General features: G+C 48.0%; 2 protein-coding genes across 2 annotated transcripts; one reads left to right on the top strand and one right to left on the bottom strand.

Moving 5' to 3' along the window:
- Window positions 1–650: 650 nt before the first annotated feature.
- On the bottom strand, window positions 651–6,897 carry CSUI_002108 (uncharacterized protein). The gene is made up of 6 exons (XM_068062310.1): window positions 5,068–6,897; window positions 3,518–3,643; window positions 2,649–2,934; window positions 1,862–1,937; window positions 1,387–1,498; window positions 651–1,034 (listed from the first exon to the last, which is right to left on the bottom strand). The coding sequence occupies exon 1, from the start codon at window positions 5,877–5,879 to the stop codon at window positions 5,442–5,444; it is 438 nt and encodes a 145-aa protein (XP_067925716.1). The 5' UTR covers window positions 5,880–6,897; the 3' UTR covers window positions 651–1,034; window positions 1,387–1,498; window positions 1,862–1,937; window positions 2,649–2,934; window positions 3,518–3,643; window positions 5,068–5,441.
- A 1,588-nt stretch (window positions 6,898–8,485) lies between these two features.
- On the top strand, window positions 8,486–20,054 carry CSUI_002107 (glycerophosphodiester phosphodiesterase family protein). The gene is made up of 9 exons (XM_068062309.1): window positions 8,486–12,443; window positions 13,273–13,360; window positions 14,069–14,194; window positions 14,850–14,913; window positions 15,511–15,697; window positions 16,342–16,421; window positions 17,085–17,153; window positions 18,199–18,348; window positions 19,210–20,054. The coding sequence occupies exons 1-9, from the start codon at window positions 10,288–10,290 to the stop codon at window positions 19,368–19,370; spliced, it is 3,081 nt and encodes a 1,026-aa protein (XP_067925715.1). The 5' UTR covers window positions 8,486–10,287; the 3' UTR covers window positions 19,371–20,054.
- Window positions 20,055–20,590: the final 536 nt, after the last annotated feature.

Genomic DNA, 20,590 nt, shown 5'->3' with positions numbered 1-20,590 from the left:
AGATAGATTAAAGATAGATGACGGTGTCAAGAGAAAGAGGAGGGAAGCATGAAGAGGCGAGGAAGACAGGGGAATCGGAGAGTCATTTGTTCTTCCATAGGATTTAGAGAGACACTAGCCTGAGATCGATGAGTTATAATTATGGAGAGACGAATGTTTGAAAATGCATCAGGTTAGGACACAAGGCATTCTTCTCTACTTTTTCAATCGCATGTCATTCCTGAGAATGCTAGAGTTTCATCACTACAGGCAGCAGCACCAACAACGACTTCTCTCTACTCCTATCTTTTGAAAGACTCGCTCCCGACAAATCTTTAGACATACTTCATCCATCGATGTGTCATTTCTGCGCCATACTCTCCACCTATCTATCTGTATGCATCTGTACCTATCTATCTATCTATGTATTTATCTATCTTCCTGTGTTTTTTTCCTCCCTCCTTCCCTATCTCTATCTATCTATTCACATCTATCTATGTATCTATCTATGCGTATATATGATCTCTTCTCGTGTCACAGAGCCAGACATAGTCATCATTTAAAGTAGATCTTTGTGTGTCTTTAGATCAGTTCGATTGTCTCTACTTAAGTCAAAAATTACAGCAACAGCATCGAGACCTCCCTTCCTCTATGAACTCTTCGTATCACTCTCCTCCTCTATCTCCTCTTGAAAGACCAGACAAAACTCTTTCTTCTTTTGTCCCTTCCCCCTCCCTTTCTTCGCTCTTTTTCTTCTTCTTTTTCTTCTTTTGCTTCTTCTTGTGTGACTTCTCCTGGTGACTTGAGGCGATTCCTTTCCTCTGAAGGCCTTCTTTCGAATCCGCCTTACCGAAGAGGTCCTTCGACCAGAGCTCCGCCATTTCGTAGGGGTGCTGCTGGCCACACCAAAGTCGATGGACTACGACGCCTAGGGCCCAGACGTCTTTCCTCTCTGTCGTCATGATGCGTCGGTGGCCTTCGCTAAGACATCTCATATTCTCGGGAGGTAAGTAACGGAGCGTCCCTAGCATGCAAGCGATATTTGCAGCTCGAGGCTGAATGAAAGAAGAAGAAGAAGAGGAAAGAAAAAAAGGAAGGAAGGAAAGAAAGATGAAAGATAGCTAGATACATGATATATGGAGAGGGAAAGAGACAGGAGAAAGAAAAGAGTCTTCAGGTAAGAATCGCCACACATCTGTTTCCTTAATAGAAAGAGTGAGAGAGAAAGACTTCTTTCCTTTCGTGTTGACCCATGGGGTCTTTCGCTTAGGAAGAAAGAACCGACGAAGGAGAGTCAAGGGAGGCGGTGTAAAAGGAGAGAATGAAAGAAAGAGAAGAAAGCTCATGAAAGAGTTTGTGAAAGATACAGAACAAAGAGGAGAAGAAGCAGAGTGCAGGTCGACTTACATGTGCTAGGGAGTGATCTCCGAGGAAGATTCGGCCGTCCATTCCAATGAAGTAGTTAGCCAATTTGACGTCGCTATGCACCAGGCCTAAGTCATGCAAACGCATCGTCGCCCTATACAACAGAAAACAAGCACACACATCACATACACACGACACATAGCGGGCACCCCATATACATATACATAGATATACATAGATACGTAAAGTAGGAATGGAGACATGCGCACAGATGGAAATATAGACATGATACATACCTATACGAATTCAGATAGATAGATAGATATGTGTACATGGCTCATGCGATCTCGTCTTCTCTCGCCACCTACCTAGAAAGAGAGAGAAAGGCACTAAAGTATAGATAGATAGATAGATAGATTAAAGATAGATAGATAGATATAAGGAGGGAGGTATCTATATTTCTGTCTTTCACCGGGTACTGTACAGTAGTGGTAGAAGATAGGTAGGGATGACTTACAGGAATAATTGCTCGGTGACTTCAAGTTTTACACTGGCGTCCGCGGTGAAGATTTTTGTCATTCTGGCGAGATCACCTACAAGAAAAGAATCACCGAGCTTTAGCAATCCTCTCCTGCTACCCCCCGGACTATGAGTGTATGTACACCTAGGAATGTATCTAAGTATGCCTGCGGGAATGTATGTACGAATGGCTATACATGCCCACACAACCCTATACCGTTTTGCACACATCGCATGTATACAAGAAACAAGAGAGACAGAAGAAAGAGAGAACATCGTGGAAAGGCATATATACAACAACATACACACCCAGCTATCTCGACGATCCATACACAAGAGAGAGAGAGGAAAGAATAGCCTTCTTTACCGTTACCTCCATCTCTATATCTTCTCCTCTTCACTTTCCCTATGCTCTTCACAGTCAAGACCTAGATATCCGGAGATTCCAAGAAAGAAGAGACATCTCCACAAAAGAAGCACATCCACCAGATTCATACATAGATACCTACTACTCATACATACATGTCCCTACATACATATTCAGGCATACATGCTCGTATACATACATACTCATCCACGTATACGCTAATACACTTTCGTGAAGAAGAGAAAGAAGAACGAGTCCAGAGAAAGATCAACTGCTGTCCGGAGCAGACGAAGCTTCAAGACCCACCCCTACCCATGACGTATGGAGATAAAAGAAGGGAATTACCGAAGAGATCCCTTCAAACCTAGCTCAAAGAAGAGAGGAGAAAGAAAGAGAGAGAGGGAGGGAGAGAACGTACCAGCAAAGAGATCCATCTGAACCCACTGTACAGCATAACGTGTTTGATCTTTCGGAGGTGTAGGGCTTGGGTGTAGAGGCTCAACAACATCGAGGGGAATAACTAAATGAGCTACATTACTCCATTGACGAGGCTCAATGCCAGCGGGGATGTGGTTCCATATAGCTAGCTCTGATTGCACCCTTCGCCTTAGGACGTCTTTGTCTTTACGATCATCCATACGATGATCCGGTCGAATACGGAAGACCTTCAGAGCCATTCCATGCTTCGTTGCAACATCACGAGCCTGAGGAAAGCAAGGAAAGAGAAGAGAGAGAAGAAGGATTCTCTTTTTTTCCCCTTTACATGTAGAAAGATGACCTACGTGTCTCAGGACAAGAAGCAAAGAAACGATCAAATATGATACACTCTAGACATGAAGAGAAGAAATAACGTTGAGAGGGAAAAGCACACTCAAGAGTCAACAACCCTGCCGAGAATGATGAGAAAGAGACTAGACGAAGACAGTTGGATAGAGCAGAAGATCATAGGCAAGACCCCCAGAATCCACTGAGACAAGAGACCTCCCTAGCTCCCTAAAGAGATGTCTCTAAGAGAAAAGTCGATCGAGAAGCGAGCGTTCAAGTCGTTTTTTTCCTCGTTTGTGAGCCTTAGTATGTTTTCATTGAATAGAATCCCTCACTGTGTTCGACCATCTTTCCGGTGTACAGACAGATGTGAATACAGAAAAAGAGAAGGGAATGAGTAATCGTCATGAACGAAGCAGAAAGGAAGAAGAAAAGGATTTAACGGACTTTATCGACATTCTTGAGTCACAAAAAAGGAAAGCGAGAGAAGAAGAAGAAGGTCTTGCTTCATGATGCATGTACCTGAAAGACAACACCCTGGCCTCCTGCGCCAAGGACCTCCTCAAAGACAATAACGGATCTCTCATTTGTACGGACAGATCGGACCTCGATCGGCTGGTGGAAAGGATAGTGCGTCTCAAACTCCAACTAAACCCAAGAAAAAGAACAAGAAAGTCAGAAAGAGAACGGGAGGAAAGTCATGGAAGGAACAAGAAGAGGAAGAAGAGCAAGAATAGATAATGGTGAAGAAGACACGGTTGGACATAAAGGATGGGCAGATCCCTCCCGCGTGCCTGTTGGTCGCCACTGTTGGATCTGTCGGTACGTATGTGTCTATACGTGGACATGTATACGTAGAGTTTACATGTCTCGTTGCGAGAGTGGAGGTAGGCGCTTATACGCGTAGAGATAGATAGATAGATAGATAGATTAAAGATAGATAGATAGTGTCTACTGGAATGTGAAGAGATTATAGTGTGGCAGATACGAAAGCAGGAGAAGAGAGAGACTGCTCGAGTGACTTCTCTTCGAGGGATACAGAAGGGGAGACATCCAAACTGAAAGCGGCTTCACATATCTATGTGCATATGCATCTTTACATATACTTCTGTTTATACATAGAGAGCACAGATAAAGATGTATAAATATGCTGGTAGATACATATATATATGTATGTGCATAGCCATATCGAGATATCCAGAGAGAGAGACGCCTATGTGGGGGGAGGAGATGGATGGATGCACCAAGTCAAGTCGCTAGTTGTTCTTCGCCCATTACACTTTTTCTAGACATACGTGCATGTCTCTCTATAGACCTTTGCTCCAAACATGATTCTTACAAGCTCTTCCCGTCATCATTCTCCATCATGGACAGAGAAAGGCTAGTTGGAAAGAAAAGAAAGAAGAAAGATATGTAGCTGCACACCTACGTATGCTAGCTCGAATGCAAGTATATATATACATATATATGGGAGTTGAAGAAGGAGGAGAAAAGGAAAGGTGATAAAGATGACAACGCATATCAGGAAAAGTACTTTAGCAGGTTTGTCTCAGGAAGTAGATAAACTACGTTTAGCAGCTCCTTTCTTTCTCTGGGGAGAATCTCCGACCGAATGCCCATCTACGATAGAAGTGTGTCTCCAGATCCCTATAGGCTAAGTAGGCTGCTTGATTAAGAGAGCCATTCCTTTATCATTCCAACTCTCTCGCCACTCCGCACTTTTCGATCCCCTCCAGGACTCATTAGCAGTGCATACACACGCATATACATATATATAGAGAGAAAGATACAGATATGCACTGTCTCTCTCTGTCTCTCTCTTTTTGTCTCTATGTACTTTCTCCCTCTTGGGTAATCCCATGGAAAAAGAAGGACCGGCACCTCGGTCTCGTCTTTATCTCTTTCTTTCTCTTTCTCACATCCATATCTACATCATGAAGCATCGCCGCAGAGCGCGTACGTACGGAGATGTCCACCTCTCTATCTATCTACAGAGAGAAACTGAGTGGAGAGAAAGAAATCTTCTTTTCTTCGAAGCAGAAGAAGAGTAAGAATTTGAAGAGATTGCTTACTTTTTCGGCCGTCCATTCACCAGCGTCTTGCGGTGTGATGAGGCTCTTAAGCTTTTCAGAGGGTTGTCTGAACCTTGCTTCTGCAATTACAGCCGCTGGAGGTAAAGGCTTTATCGATTTCGTTGGGGGGGAATTGATAGGTCGGCCTTTCGGTTGACTCCATTGCTGTACAGATCCACCGAGACGTCGTGAAGGAGATGCCCCAGCATCACTCGCGTTGTTGTGGTTTGTATTCTTATTATCTTCATTGTGATTCTCCTGTCTCTGTTGGACGCCTTGTAGTTTCTTGTCTGGGCGATGTCCTGCTTTTCCTTTCTCTCCTTTTTGGAGCGAGGGAGCGGCAGGTGCCAGCGGATGTGACTTTCCACGTTGAACTAAAGGTTTCCGGGCTTGGCGAGAAGCGGGATGATGATGGCGATTCTCCTGTTTCTTGTCATCTTTGAAAGCTGCTTGGGCTGTATGTACACCGCCGCTACCACCGGCACGGATAGATCCATCTTTCTTTGCTGCTTGAGCGGAGGAAGGACGTTTTCCTGTTTGAGTGCCTTGTTGCGCCCCGGATGGGACAGTCTGGACATCAAGAAAATGAGGATAACCATCTTCGAAGGATGTGGAATATTCTGCCTCCGGATCATCTTTTTTCTGGGTGGACCGGGGTGGGTCAATTTTCGTTCGGCGATCAATAGGACGGACAGTGATCTTGCCAGCTGCCATCTGATTCTTTTTCGACCTGAAGCCTGCGGATACCGATGGGTCACTTCCAGATGCTTCAACTTCGTCCTCAGAGTAGGAAAGACTTTCATGATACCCATCACTCCTATCAAACAAACTGAATTCCTTGGCAAGAGCTACTCTCCTTTCAACAGGGACGGAGACTTTCGTTTGGGTGTCACCATGTTGACGACTTCGTGATATGTTAGGTTCGATCTTAGGATTAACCCCCTCATTCACGGTTCCTGCCGTTGCCTCAAGAAGGGCATCATTACCTATCTTCACTCCCTCTTGTCTTTGAAGAGAACCTCCACTGGGTTTCCTGCGGAGGGGCGCTTGTGGATTTGAAGGAACTGAGGAAAAAGGCAAATCGCTAGCTCCATACGAAAAGAGAAACGTAGATGACAGGCTCCAGAGAAAGACTGTAGTAAGATACGCGCCTAACAAGCATGAAAGAGATGATGGAGACTTGTTAAAGTATGAAAAGAGAGTATGAGCGCCATGACAAGTAGCAAGATGACGAGGACGACGACCCCCAGGCCGCTCCATGATTAACGGAGGAGGACGGCAAAACAACACCGTTCAAAGTCCCGCTCGACAAGAGAAGCATGGAGAGAGATGCGAAAGAGCGATCACCTAGACGGGAAATGAAAAGCGTTCCGATAAATGAGAGCAATCTCTGTTGCCCGGATGTGTGTAAGACGAAGGGCTTTCCTGATGACTGGGTGATAGGCAGTTAGAAGAGAGAAAACCACAGACAGCGCCCGAAAGTCAGTCCGTCAGCCGGTCAGTCGACGACGGGCAGCCTGAAACGACGAAGACGACTGACGCCCCCCGTCGTATCGGCGCGAAGGAAAAAAGACGAGGCGTGGACGGCAAGCAACCCAACCTAAATGCAGCCGGAGAATATAAAGTAGCAAAGAGAACTTGAGCGACCTTGCACGATGGGTCCCATTGTCATTTGAAAAGAGACGTTCAAACTTCTTCGGACCCGTTAGAGAGCGGTAGCGTAGGTAACTCGGTTCGCGCGCGGGGACCCTGTCTCTTCTGTCTCCGGGAAAGCCTGAAGGCCCAAAAGAGGTCGCCACCTTCCAGTTACACCGCCTAAGAAAAGGGAATATAGGAATGCAGGGAAAGACACTTTCGTTCTTTCCAGGCATGCAAAAATGGAGAACGAGTGGCTGGCATGTCGATGATAACCATGAAACCCGGGCCCACGTTACCGGCGGTAAGCCCCCTCCGGCTTAGATTCATGCGAAACTCGGGCTCGCGTACCCGTAAGGGATGGCGAGCTCATGGATAAGGCGGCTACCACTGGATTGCAAGTCGCAGCTGGTCACCCCCAAGTGAGGTTAAGAGGGCCCAACGGCGACACCCCGAAATATTCACGGAAAGGTGGTGCCCTGACCGGAATGAATGCATGACAAGAACACCCTGGTTTTATGAGCCGTATTCGCGCCTACATGCGATACAGTTGTAGCGCGCCTCCAGAGAAAACTACTAAAAAATCAAATGGAGCAACACGGCTGGGTAGGCGAACCTCGACATGCCGCCACCGCCCTGGTCCGCTTGAACCTGAGATTCCGTCTAAGAGGCCGCACTTCAAACGGCTTTGTTCGAATGGTTGCGATGCCTCCCTGGCAGAGTGTGAAGGGTCTAGAAGGGGTAGTATATGTCGTACCTGACACGTAAGAGGAACTCACTGACGAACAAGTGAACACGCCTACACAGTCTAGCTATGATCGTCATGTTGTTAATGCCTGCGTCGCGAGCGGGAGGCGGTATCTTCCATGTGGTTTTGCCGTATGAGTTCGATCTTAGGTCATGACCGTCTTCAGCACCTGTCTGTGTTGTACGGTTAGCTAATTTGAGATTACTCTAGGGTACCAACGGAAATACCGGGTAGCGCGACGATTGTGCTGACACAGATACGGTTAACCATTTACAGCTGCCTATCTGGGCCAAGTCCTTAGGTGATACCGGAAGGATCACGATCTTTTACGCAGGTTATAACCGACAAAGCAAGCCGACTGGAGATTTTCTCACCCTTCATGGCGAGAATTACGGGTTCGGAGGAAATTCCACCGGGAAACGAGTAGCCGAGTGGCAGGAATGTGGCATTAGGAAAGGCTGGCGCAGCTTCGGCAAAGGAAGCCCCATACTCTAAAGGCGTCTTCCCTCGCCCGATCTGTCTCGATTGCTTCCCGGGACAAGCACGCGCAGACCTGAAGTGAAGGGCTGTCTGCTTTGTCTTGGCTTTCCTCGTGCCTACAAGGCACGGAGCACTTTCTCATTGGTAATGGACACCACCCTCAGGTCCCTCCCTTGTCAGCGCCAAACTTGAAATCCACTCGAAGTTTCTCCGGAGTCAGTCTCTGAGAGTTGCTCACCATGTGGTACCACCCAGAGGATTATGTTTTTCGAGACTTACCTTGCAATGCGTCTAGGCCCCTGTATGTGCGGTCAGTGTTGAGCATCGTGTGCACTCCACGGCTCGACAGAAAGCGTCCCTATTTCAGGTATATCCTGCTTGGGTAGCCAGGAGTGCAAGTGGAAGAAATTTGATGTGGGGACACGAACAGGATAGATGAGGACACGGAAAGGGCCGGCAACATCCCGCACCGCGCAGGCTCGCGAAGACCAGCGCGAGCAAGCGATTCGTGCGTGTTGGTTGCCTCGCCCGGGTCCATCACATTCTTGGTTGCGCCTTCCAACGCCGAGGTTGACTACACTGCCTTCTAGTTATGCTTCCGACTAGCACAGTGCACGGGGAAGAGACTCACGTGTGCCGGTCGAACTTACTGAACTGTCTACGAGTGAAAAGGAACTCGGGGGGGGGCGAGGCTTCGAAGGAGGCTGGCCTGCTGTTTCTTCGCATGCGTCGAGCCTTGTTGGGAGTCTATTTCGATTTTTGAAACCGACGTAAAAGTTCACGGACATCGTTTCCATGAGTACCTTCGAGCTTTGCGTGCACTCGCAGTGAAGTCGGATTCTCAATTCTTTGTTCGCTACAGTGTAACAGGTAGTGTGCGTGAGTCAGAATGACCCTTCAAGGCTTTGACGAGCCTCTGGCGCCGGCACGTTCCAAGTACGGCATGACCAAGTGCGAAATGTGACGTCCATCCGAGGGGGAGTGCCTGCACTGTTCCAGTCTGCAGAGCATCGTTCCCTTTTTGCAGCCTGGTGTTTTTATTATCGGAGCTCTAGGCTAGAATCGTAACTGAACACTGTTGCTCCATTGTGTGCTGTCGGTGGACGGCAATGTTCCTTTGCGCCTTGCCTGATCATCCTGTACAGTTAATTGAAACTTGCCTGCCGTTCGTCACCCCCAGTTAATCCCCATTTGCGTTTTGTACCTCTCTTTGCCATTTGCCGTGATTCACAGTGTCTCCGTGTGCTACGGAGACTGAGAGAGACGCAACGTCGCCTTGTAAGCTCTGTTGTTCGCCGCCGCTGTTTCCGCGGGATCTAGTGTATCCATCCCTACGATGGCGAATGGACTCAGCAAACTTGGCTGATACGCCGGGAGCTGTTGGTCAGGGCTGTCCATGTGGTTCCGCCATGGGAAAGTAGGAAATGCCTCTCGCTATACCGTCTCCTTTGTTCTGTTACGGAGCCGGAACGAGAGATCTGACACACGCATGTCGAGACTCTTGAGAGTCGGCAAGCCCAGAAGATATGCTGGGTACTTAACGGCAACGCTAAACTTTATGAACTACCGTCGACGGCTCTTCGTTTACAGGAATGGAGATCTGTCATATGGCGCGGCGATTCAAGAATTCTTTTCATTGCTCGCTCGGGTGTTCAACTCGATAGAAGACAAAGTAGAGCTGGAAAGCGGAGGCTTTGGTTTCTGTCTCGGTATCACGCCTGTAAAGCTATGCGCTGCGCTTTAGACATGATTCATTGCCAATGAATCGACTCATTCAATGAAGATAAGGGATAGGGTTATTCTCAATTTTTAGCCATGGTCTCTAAGCAAAGATCTGCACCTTGGACTCTTCCTCTCCTCCTCTTTCTTCTTCGTTCTTCTTTGTAGATCGTTTCATTACCCTCCCAGCTGGGGACGGATAGAGTTGAAGCTTTCTATTTCTCTCTGGAAAAGCTATCCTGGTTCGTCTTCACGATGCTCACGGATTCCCTGCCTCTATCATGATGGCCTCTGTCCGTCTTTTTTCTTGTGCTGTCTGTCCAGACACCATGAAAAGATGGAGGTAGCTTGTTTCTATGGGTTGGCCGCGTATTGAGACCGAGCAAAGGACTCCTTTCTTTACGGAGCCCGCTGTCGAGTGTAGGAGGGAAGAGAGTCTGAGAGTGCACCATGTCGTTAGACACTTTTGTCTCTCGTCGTGAGTTCTTCATTTGAGTGTCTGTCCATAGAGTAGACGAACACATGAATATGTGCATGCACTCGAGTGTTCATTTGCCCTCGAAGAAACGCCATTTCTCATCGTCTTTTCATTCAAGGAGAATCTTGTCGTCTTGGTGTTCGTGCGGGGTCGAGACAAAATGAGGGACCCGCTTGATTCAGACGTCTCATCTTCACCTTCTCATTCCCTCTTATCAAGAGAACCTGCTGAGGCTCAAAGAGGAGAGAATCCTTTGCATATACACTCATCATTGAGTTCTTCTAGCCATATAAACAACTGTCATGCTCTACGGTGTACAGTGTATTCGTTCGCACAGAGTTTTGTTTCTTCGCCTACCTCTTCTACGTTACGACGTTACACCACCTATTCTCTCAATCGATGCTGCCCGAGAAGACAACGTCACACAGCGGTAGTGGCTAGCAGTCCATCTCTCGATGCTGAAGCTCCTAGTGCACTTTGTGGTGAAAGAAGGGAGGGACAATCGACTTGGGATTTGGGGAGTAGGCACCCGGAGGAGGGAATAACCCCCTCGTTCCCGGTAAGATGTGTGTCTCGTCTTCAAGCTTATACAATCCTGTTGTTTTCTATTCTTGCATGTTGTGTTTCTTACGCAGTCCTAACTCTCCTCTGTATCTGGCGAAATGACTGGCAGTCTATTGATGCAACGTTTTATGCTATAACCGGGAAACACTGGGCTTGGTCACGTCTCTTCTTCTCATTCTTTTTTCTTCTTTGGGTGTACACACAAGTCTTCACATTCAATTGTGCACTTGTCTGTCTTCCGCCTCCTGCACTACGTCATCTGAAGACCTTTTCTTTTCCAGTCCCTTCTCCTTTACATCTCTTTCTTCTCCCTGCGTCCTTAGTTGCGAGTTCGACCTTCCTTGTAGTGACCTTTCTTGTGTGGGGCCCAGAATACCGAGGCGTACGACTATGGCTGGAATTCTATGGTCCTTGGTTGCATGCGGCTACTCTCCCTGCTGTAACGGTTCTTGTAGCTGCGTCCCTTGTCTTTTCCTTTTCTCCCCCCACACCTTCAAAGCGATCGTATTCTCCCGGGGAGTTGATAAGAGGTGCTTCAATAGATATCCCTTATGCCTCTTACCCTGTTCTCAACGACCCCGACAGTGAAGATGTCGCTTCGTCATCCTCCTCTGGCCCTCGTATATCAGGATTTCACGCCATACCCACTTCTTCGCACTCTCCTGTTTATCCACCAGACGCTGAGGTTTTACCTCCCCCTAGCGAACACAATAGTATCGACACACAGTCTTTGAATGATCGGCAGGAAATCCCTGCACGGGGCGGAAATCCCCTAGGATCTACAACTGCGTCAGAAACAACAGCAGCTTCCACATGGTCTGGCCGTGATACGACGTCGGAAGTGAACAGCTGGTCAGGGAGAGAGGTAGATGTGTATCATCGAAGTGATTCGGTTTCCTCAAGACGTCGTTTTCAGTCAAAAGGTCATCAGAGAATTGTTCCTTCTTCAGAAGCACAAAAACGAGAGAATACTGAAGAAGATATGGTCGCTGCGACTTCGTCGAAAGGGAAGAAAAATCCGACTTCACATCCAGATACAACAGCCATCTCTCCTGACCATGGTAAAAGGAGACCTCTCCTGTCATCGCCTACGTCTCGTAGAGATCCCTCCGAGGAAGAAACAGATATGCATATGAGAAGACGTGGAAGAAATTGGAGAAGAAGAGTTGAGAAGATCTCTCAGTACGTGGGTCTATCGTGTCTTATTCTCTTTTGGCTTTTCCTTCTTTCTGGTCCATTTCTTTTTCCTGGGGCGTTCTTCACATCACCCTGTCTCCTTCGAGGTCCCCCTGTGGTTCCTCGCCCTGATAGCCGACAGTCAAGGATGTTTGCTATCCATCACGCGAGGAAGAGAGAGTTGTCGAAATTTCAAGGAGTGACGGGCTCGGGGAAAGCGTCAAGACATGGGGCGTCATCACCTTGGCCGAGGTTAACTGGATGGCTGAAATCCCCCTTCAAGAACGGAGCAGGAACCTTTCGAGAGATCGATGTGAGCCATGTAGATACAACCCAAAGGGAAAGCCGCAGCAATATGTCTATGGGGTGGTCGGAGAGACCATGGTGGTCATCGTGGAACTTCTTGAGAGATCTAGGAAGGATGAAGGTTGAAGCAAACAAGGAAAGAATGGGGACCGATGGTATTTTGGGTGATGAGAATCTAGACAGAATCAAGGGAGAGCTTTCATGGCTCCCGCCAAAGCCCTTACTTGTAGGGCACCGTGGACTCCCCGAGCTACGCCCTGAGAATACAGAGTGAGTAGGTACACCCCCTACACACAACATAGTAGGGGGTATTCTTCACCGTCTTCACATAAGGTCCTGCATCCCATGTAGAGCTGCCACTATTTCCTTTGGATGATGTATATGTGAGACGCAGGTACATAGTAGATATGTATGTGGGTCTCACATATACATCATACATCTACAGCATGTCTCTATACACATATGTATACATATATAGAGAGTAGGTTATATATGTATATATACGATGCTATCATTGAGCTTTCTGGTTGCCTATTTTTGGTACAGTGTCGATCTCGGCTGGAAGGGACCTTGAAACAGTGGGAGAGACGTATGATGAAAGAAGAGGCAAGCTCTCAAGCATACACCACTAGAGACGTAACTAACTATAAGCGACAGTCATCTTATGAAAAGCTTCAGCCTTCTTCTTCTTCTTCCTTTTGTGCCGATGTGAAAGTTGCTGTATGTACTTACCCAAGTGTTCTCCTCCGTATGTTTAACAAGGTGAAGTGCATGAACCTGATAACTTCAGCTAGCCGACATGTTCGATGGAATGATTGGCGATAGGCCCCTTCCTTCTTACAGTCATGAAGGATGACTTTCTCCTTCCCAGTTCTCTTGGATCTTTCCTCTCAAAGACAACAGGCAGTCTTTCCGTAAGGCGACTCACTTCTCTCGTCCTGTGTATGTATGCATCATGCATCACACAGAAGTTGTACCGAGTCAACTCTACGTCTTCTTTTTTTTCATCGTGTCAGTGTCTTTCGCTTCTGACTCTTGCTTCTTTTCGAGTCAGTCTTGTGAAGGTGTAGACGCTTTCTATCTGTGTTTGTGGTCGCAGGATTTCTTACGACGCAGCTGTAGCCATGGGATGTGACGGTCTCGAGTCTGATGTGATGGTCTCGGCAGACGGCATTCCTTTTCTTCTTGTACGTGTTTCTACCTTTGCTTTCTTCTTTCTTTCAACTACCTCTCTATGGTGTATCTCCTTGTCAGGTGACTTGATCACTTAAAACACCTTGCCTAGACTCTTTCTTGTAGTTAACATTGGAAATCGTCTTTTTGAGGGTAAAAGGTGTGTTGGAGACTTAGACTGCCGGTGGAGCACATTGTTTCTTCCGATAGACAACTTCTCCTGAGTCTTCTCTGAAAGATTGGAGTATCTCATAAGATCTTCTGTTTGAAGCTGTGCGGTTACTTAGGGACGGGCTTTTCTTTAGAACGAACGCAGGACACATAAGGGACTTCACACTGCGTCATACTATGTGTGCTCTGAGACATCTGTAAAGCTACAGGCAAGTGTCTGTTTCAGTTGTATGGACCACGGCCAAGAAAGTCGGATCATGCTGTCTAAGATCTACAAGGCGCATACACATCATCGTCATCACGAAAAAGTAAAACATCTCCACTCTTTTAAAAACGGTATCGGTCTTCAAAGAAGTGAAATGTGGAACTTCTTTCATCCGCAATATAAGAGAAAAACGACTTTTTCATGGAGGAGTTGTCGTCTTTGTCGCCTCGAAGACATCTTTTGTTGACCCGAGTTGAACTGGTTTCTTCTTACAGACTAGAGTGGAGATGTTTTACTTTTTCGTGGTGACGATGATGTGTATGTGTGCCTTCTATATCTTCCATAGCATGATCCAACTTTCGCGAGGACAACGAATATTGCGAAGGTCTTTCCTTCGAGAGCCCGTACACGTGCCGATCTCTTCACATGGATGGATATCGAGCAACTCAATACCGGTGAATGGTGGCTTAAAGTAAGTCAAACATAACATCGTATGCTCCCTCCTTGGCTTGTCGCACACACTCACTGACTCACGGAGCTAGATAGCTAGCTAGCTAGGTGACGAGAGATGGAGCTTCCCCTCTCGGCTTTTTCTTCGCTTCACACAGGGATGTCGCCACGGCACTTTTCTCTGCTCCAACTGTGTTGTCTTGTCCATTCAATCAAAGAAAGGCGTTAAGACAGGAGCGCTCAATGAGAGGAAACAGAGAAATTGTGGCATCTGATCTTCTTGTGGCCAGTGATTCAGAGAACTTTTTTACTGTCTATACATCCACACTAGTGGGTGAGTAGAGTCCAAGACCGTGACAGTCTCAGTGCCATGTGAAAACACTTAGTCGTAGTGTTCTTCATCTAGTGCAGTTGGGTTCACTTCTTGCGTAGGCAGGGACAGATGAAGTCTCTCAGAAACCTTGATATACTTCACGAGAAGACATGTGCATCTGATGTCTTCTTCTACAAGCCTGAGAAAGGGACGACAGGAGGAGACCAGTGGATGCTCGGGCCCTTCGAGCTTTGACAAGATCTTTTCGTCTCTTCTTCCTCTTCCTTCCTTCCTTCGGTCGATCGGTCGACGCCTTCTTTCTGTCGTTGTGGGTGGATGGATGTCTGGTGGGGTTGGTGTACAGACAGATCCTTACGGCACTGCAGATTTAATAGACCCTGTTATACGACAGCAAATTCTGAGTCAAAGTGAGTTGTTGAAGACATTCACCTCTCTTGCTCTCTAGTTGGTAAGGAAACCTTCTCTTCTTTCTCGGATTTCGCCGTCCTTCTTTGAAGCGGACTGCGTGTATAGCAAGGTCAGTCTATGGTCTTTTTACAGCATGTATCCATCTTCATGTGACACGTGTGAGTCGCATTTCTCCGTGAATCAAAGAGGGCGGCGGAAAGACCGAGGGGGAGTGTCTCTTGAGACGTGTGGTCGGGGTAGACATAGCGATAGAGCCGGCCTTCTTTCTCCATCTCGTCTGCTTAGAACGCTTGAAGGTCAGCCTCAAACGACAGTGCTCAGGAAGAGAGGGGGGGTGAAGAGTGGCTGGAAAACCGTTATATAGACTAGATTGCTATCGACGATGTCGGCTCGATAAAGGGACGGACACATACAACTCGACGTCTGCTTGGATGATACCTGCAAGATATCGAGCATTCCCTTCCTCATATGCTGTTTGGGGAGAAGGTGTTCTCTAGGTGTGAAGATGACTCGCGACTCCTCGCCATGGAGACTGCTTTCTCATTCTGAACTGATGTTCTCTGGTTTTCTTTCATTCCTCTCATGGTTTGGCTCAGAGGTTCCTAAGCTCGAATGGCTTATGAGGAAAGCTGTCGAATCCAATCGAAGCCTGATATATGACTTACGCTGTCCCGACTGTGATAGCAACACATGGGGCTGCGAGTCAAGATGTGTCGATCTGACCATCGATCTCATGCGTAAAACGAACAGCAGTGGTCATATGTGGTGGCTACAGGAGAAACGGTAAGAATCTTTCTGAGTGAATCATCTCTCTCTTCTCCTGAAGGTGATGGAAAGGAAGCAATGCTTCTTAGCGTCTTCGTTTCTTTTCTCGAAGATAGTAGTCGTCTTTTCAGGTATCCTTCGAAGGAAATTTCTTAAAAGTCGATGTACATGACAAGGAACCAAGATCGATTCTTCTGTACATTAATCATGTTGGTCTTCATACCCCCAGGCACGCAAAAGATTTCTGAAGCCAGCTATGGTGGTGGCTTTTACATATACCAACTTGATCACAGACCGACAGGCATGACTTCAGTCTGAAGTGTAGGAAAACAACACGACGTTTTGAAAGGATGACGAGAGATGACCGCACACTGGAGAGATAGAAACGGCGCTGAAGCGACCTCCTCCAGCTCATACCGTACAGGACAAATCCCTTTGAAGACCGTGTTAGTCCTTTGGACGACGTCTTCCTCGTCACCTTGGATAGTTAAATAGATAGATTCAAGTGGGAGGTTTTCTCTCTCTTTCCAGTGTGTTTAAAGCCCCCTTTTTGTGGCGTGGGAGGGGCCACTGTGATGGTTGATTTGTCCGTGGAGATAGACGTGGACTCCACCATATGGATATGTCCGACTGGACTGCCGTCGATCTCTCTGTGTGTATAGGAAGGAAGTGAAAGAAGAGTTTCCTGATGTGACGATTGTGACTCCAGCAGACAGGCATTTCAAGGGGGATGCTGATAACTGTAAGTTGCGAGGAAGAAGATGTGCCTCCCTTCCTTCTGTAGTGCATGCGAAACAACTGACTGACCATCCTGTAGACACGCCGAAGATCGCTGAGGAAGTAAAACACCAGGAGCCCTGTATGTACGCCTGGCTTAGGCTATAGTGTGGCAGTGCTCGGATCCGCTCTGCATCTTTTGTTTTCCTGTCTAATGGTGGTGAAGCCGTAGGCAAAACGCTCGGACCGGTCTTCATTCGAAACAGGTACTTCTACCAAAGATGATAGTAGGATTTACCTACGTATTTGTATCTGCGACGTGCAGAAGGCTTTTCAAGTGTAAGGAAGGGGGAAGGTGAGAAGATCGAGATAGGAGATTGTCTCTTCTGAGTAGTGGCAGTGATTTCCAATGCTTGAAGTCCTTCAACCTGTCTACAGATGTGTTTTGAGAGACTTTCTCCCTGTTCCAAGCTATCCTTCTTCTGCATTTCCGTAAAGAATGCTGTAGAGTGTAGATTCTTTTCATTGAAAGGCAGGAGGGCAAACACCTCGCACAGTGAGTTGGTCGGAGCGGAAGCTGCATGTGTTAGGCAAGACAACGGCTGTGTGTGTCTATGTAGGTATTTTGGATTTCTTGCTCACAGACAGGCGCTACGAGGATGAATTTCTGTCTTGTGTTTCTTCACAGTGACAGACATTCTCAATGTGGAATGGGTAGAGGTCGATGCTCGCCTTGCTCAAGAGTGGATCCGTCAAGGTAGGTACTAGAGGAGGCTTCGGGCGATCCGTGTCTGCTTCTCGTGTCAGTACCTGGCAAGGGAACATGGACAAAAGAAAAGACCTGGACAGAGGGGACGAACGTCAAAAAGACGTATTCTAGGCGATGAATCTTCTCTTGTGTGTGTTAACACTGAATGCCTGGAAGCGCTATCAGGAGAGAGACCTTGCACAGTCTCTGGCTGCTCAATATCTGTCGTGGTGGAGGAGTCTCTAAACAAATCATCGTCGTCAGGCCTGTTAGGGGGGGTTCACTCATCTCTATTACAGCTTTATGAGTTCCGTGGGAAAAAGGGCCTTATAGGCTGCATCATGGTAGGACACCATAGTGGAGGCAGCACTTGAGGAGGAGACAAGATTTCAAGTAGCCCATGAGATAGGATGATCGTGTCAGCATTTTTCTCTCATTTCGATTCAGTCGGTTTGCTCCGAGCCGCACAATATTAGAGCTCAAAAAGCCTGGTGTGGGGTGGCGTGCTTGCCCGCACTGCAATTGATAAGGTTCCGTTGTCGTTCTCTACATTCGTTTTGGGACAATGAACAATAGGCTTGTAGACGGGCGTTTCGTGTAGTCACTAGCAGAGACTTTCTCTCTTTTGGTTGTGTTTTCCTTCAAGTGCAGCCGTCATAAGGAAAGCCAGGGTGGTATCTCGTGCTCGTCTTTCCTTTACCGTTGCTTAGTTGATGATCTTTTTCCAGTATCTGTAGTAGCCATATTAAAAGTACTAGTCGTACAGAGAGAGAACTCGCAAGTTGTATCTTACTCCAGAAAAGAAGAGGAAGCACAGCCGGGGCCAGCTAAACAATTCGCCAATTGTTGACGGGTGTAGGGCGGTCCGTTCCCCTCCTTCTCGGTGCTCTTATAATACGTCATCCCTGGTAGGGTCCGCAAAATTTCTGCCACTGATGTCATCAGGTTTTGCAGCAGGGTAAGTAGAGGCTTGGAACTTACCTTCGACAGTGTGCCTAGATTTGCTGCGTGACAGGGCAGTATGTGATGTGTGCGTGTGGCCGACCGACTTCAGGTTTCTGGGTGCACCCGTATGTAGTCTCTCAGCCCTGGTTATTGTCGTACTACTGGTGTGCTGGAGCTGGATCGGTAACAACGAATAGTTGCCATCGTTTAGGACCTCTAACGGCCCCGGTGTACGCTCTTTCCTGGAACGCCTACTTGTGTAAGTGGGTAGTGTTTCCAGAGTATTCTAGATTGATTTCTACGATGTCCAGTTGGTGCCTGCGTGAGACGTCAAGCATACCGTCTAGTGCTGAAGAGAGATAGACTAAAGTACTGAACGAAGACGGACAGCAAGAGAAATTTGAAGCAGCCCAGTCAAGAGTGTCACTGTTTTGGCAAGCACCGCTGTGTCAGCAAGGCGCACGGCTGATAGTAGTGAGCCAAGTCGTGATTCAGAAGGAATTAAGAGGCAGAGGCGACCGAGAGAGTTTGTGTAATGCTGCGAATGACTCAGTTTAGAATGGGAACAGCGAAAGAAGACGCGTGTCATAAGTTTTTCTTCTGCTGACGCGAGTGCACGACAGACACGCCGGAGGAACTGTAGGGGGCAGGGGGACAGCGTCGGAAGACCAGACAGTGGTACGTCTCCGACGTAGTCTTCGAGTTTTTGAAGTATGCCCTCACTTGACGGGAGAAAGCCACTCCTTGTGGTAGGGTAACCTCGTGATTTTTATATAAAGAATCTGCAGCGAGACAGGTATGATGGTTATGTTGATTCCTCCTTTGCTTGGACACGTCTTGGCTTCAAGACGCCGGGTAGCAAACACCAGGTAGTTTTCCAGCTGCAAACTCACCTGCAGATCACAAAGGGGTGCTGGAACTCTTTATCTTAAGTGTCCCGCTGACGGAGGCCGGAAACATTGTGGCACCGGTCTCTCTGTGTGCTGGGCACGTCACCTGTTTTGCGGGTGTACGAAGAAGGTAGAAGGCCTTCGGAGTAGGGGGTGGGGGCATCGGACATGTAGTGGTCCCTTTCGATATGCTACACGGGTAACGAAGTGTGTTTGTTGGTTGCCTGTAGGGTGTGTTGGAATCCTCGATATAGCATGTCTGCTTATCCTTTTCTTTATCCTTTTCATGTGCTTGAAAAGAAGCAGCGCAGCGGAAACGTGCGCTAGCGATACCAGTTCGACGGCGGTGGCCCGAGTAGTACCAGCGGGGACGACACCGTGCACACGATGAAATGAAAAAGTCTCACGTGTTCTCGCTGTCAGGACGCCGCACAGTTACCAGAACAAGTCCATCCAGCCCCCGGTGGTGCCGTAGAGACTGGCTGGCTACCAGGATATATAGCGGGGGAGTGCCCGTGCTCAACATCAACTGTAGGCATAATTTTTTTGTGCGCACGTCTTGCTTAGGTTCCGTAGTTCTGCTTTTCTAGACTCTCTACAGCGGACACATCCGGCGATAGTATTATGCCGATAGCCTCAAACTGGCGAAAGGCCCTCCCGCAACTTCCTGGTAGACACACGTCTGTTGCAGAAAAGTGCTCACTTTGGAACATGGCGCGGGCGAGTACGCTCTCAACAAAGGGACAGGGGCCCCTGCATTCGCGAGGTGAACTGAAGAATTCTTGTTTGAAGTACAGTAATAGATAGGCGGATTGCTGGGGCGTGCAGACACCCGCCGTCCTTTCAGCGGAGGAACGAGTGGTAGGACGCAACTGTGAGGGTACCACTTGGTTCACTGCTTTTTTTTTCTCTCCGTGTTTGCGCGTCACGCTGATCGACCAGCAATCGACTAACGTGACGACTGCTTGCCTTTTGCTGGTCTTGTAAGGCCGGCTTCGCTTCATGCAGCCAGCGTCAGGTGCACTAACCAGCCTCTTCATGAACCAACCTCTCTCCAATAGGACTATGGTTTGTTCAGCGTCGGTGTTGCTCGGAACGTCGCACGAGATTCCGCTTACGAAGCGAGGTGATCGCAGCGTCTGTGCACGGTCATACACGTATCGCAGCAGCTTAGTCGTGCTTTGATTTGCTTGCGTCGTACCGTGCTCGCCAATCTCCATATTCACAGTTTCAGAAACTGTAGTTGTTCCCTCCATGAACTTCTACCGAAAGACACCCGCCGGTGTCGCATTGAGCTGCAGCCGTGTGTGTCCGAGAGGTTGCCCGGCTGAGGGCTGAACCGCACGCAAATAGCCGTGAGAGTCAGCAGGCCTCTTAGCCCTTTGCTCTGCAGGCAGAGCACTTCACGGCCCCTGTCGGGTCATACTGCTGCTCGGGTACGGCAGATGGCAGATCAGGCACTTCAGAACAACGCCCCGCAAGGCACGGCGCTGCAGCAGTATGGCTCTTGCACTAGACCGTGTAACTAGGGTTGTAGTAGTGGGCCCGGCAAAAGGGTACTTTGTCACTCGATCAATGGGGAAAAAAATGCTTGGCTGTTTCCGATCTGCG

This window comes from Cystoisospora suis (genome assembly GCF_002600585.1).
Source record: "Cystoisospora suis strain Wien I chromosome Unknown contig_882, whole genome shotgun sequence".
Taxonomy (NCBI): domain Eukaryota; phylum Apicomplexa; class Conoidasida; order Eucoccidiorida; family Sarcocystidae; genus Cystoisospora; species Cystoisospora suis.
Note: the sequence above shows the minus strand (reverse complement) of the source record. Positions and strands in the feature narration are given on the sequence as shown.

Coding starts and splice junctions, on each gene's coding strand:
- CSUI_002108 (XM_068062310.1), bottom strand. CDS start 5,879: ATGGGTATCATGAAAGTCTTTCCTACTCTGAGGACGAAGTTGAAGCAT.
- CSUI_002107 (XM_068062309.1), top strand. CDS start 10,288: ATGAGGGACCCGCTTGATTCAGACGTCTCATCTTCACCTTCTCATTCC. Junction 13,361..14,068: donor ACGGCATTCCTTTTCTTCTT/GTACGTGTTTCT, acceptor TATCTTCCATAG/CATGATCCAACTTTCGCGAG. Junction 16,422..17,084: donor CAAGGGGGATGCTGATAACT/GTAAGTTGCGAG, acceptor GTTTCTTCACAG/TGACAGACATTCTCAATGTG.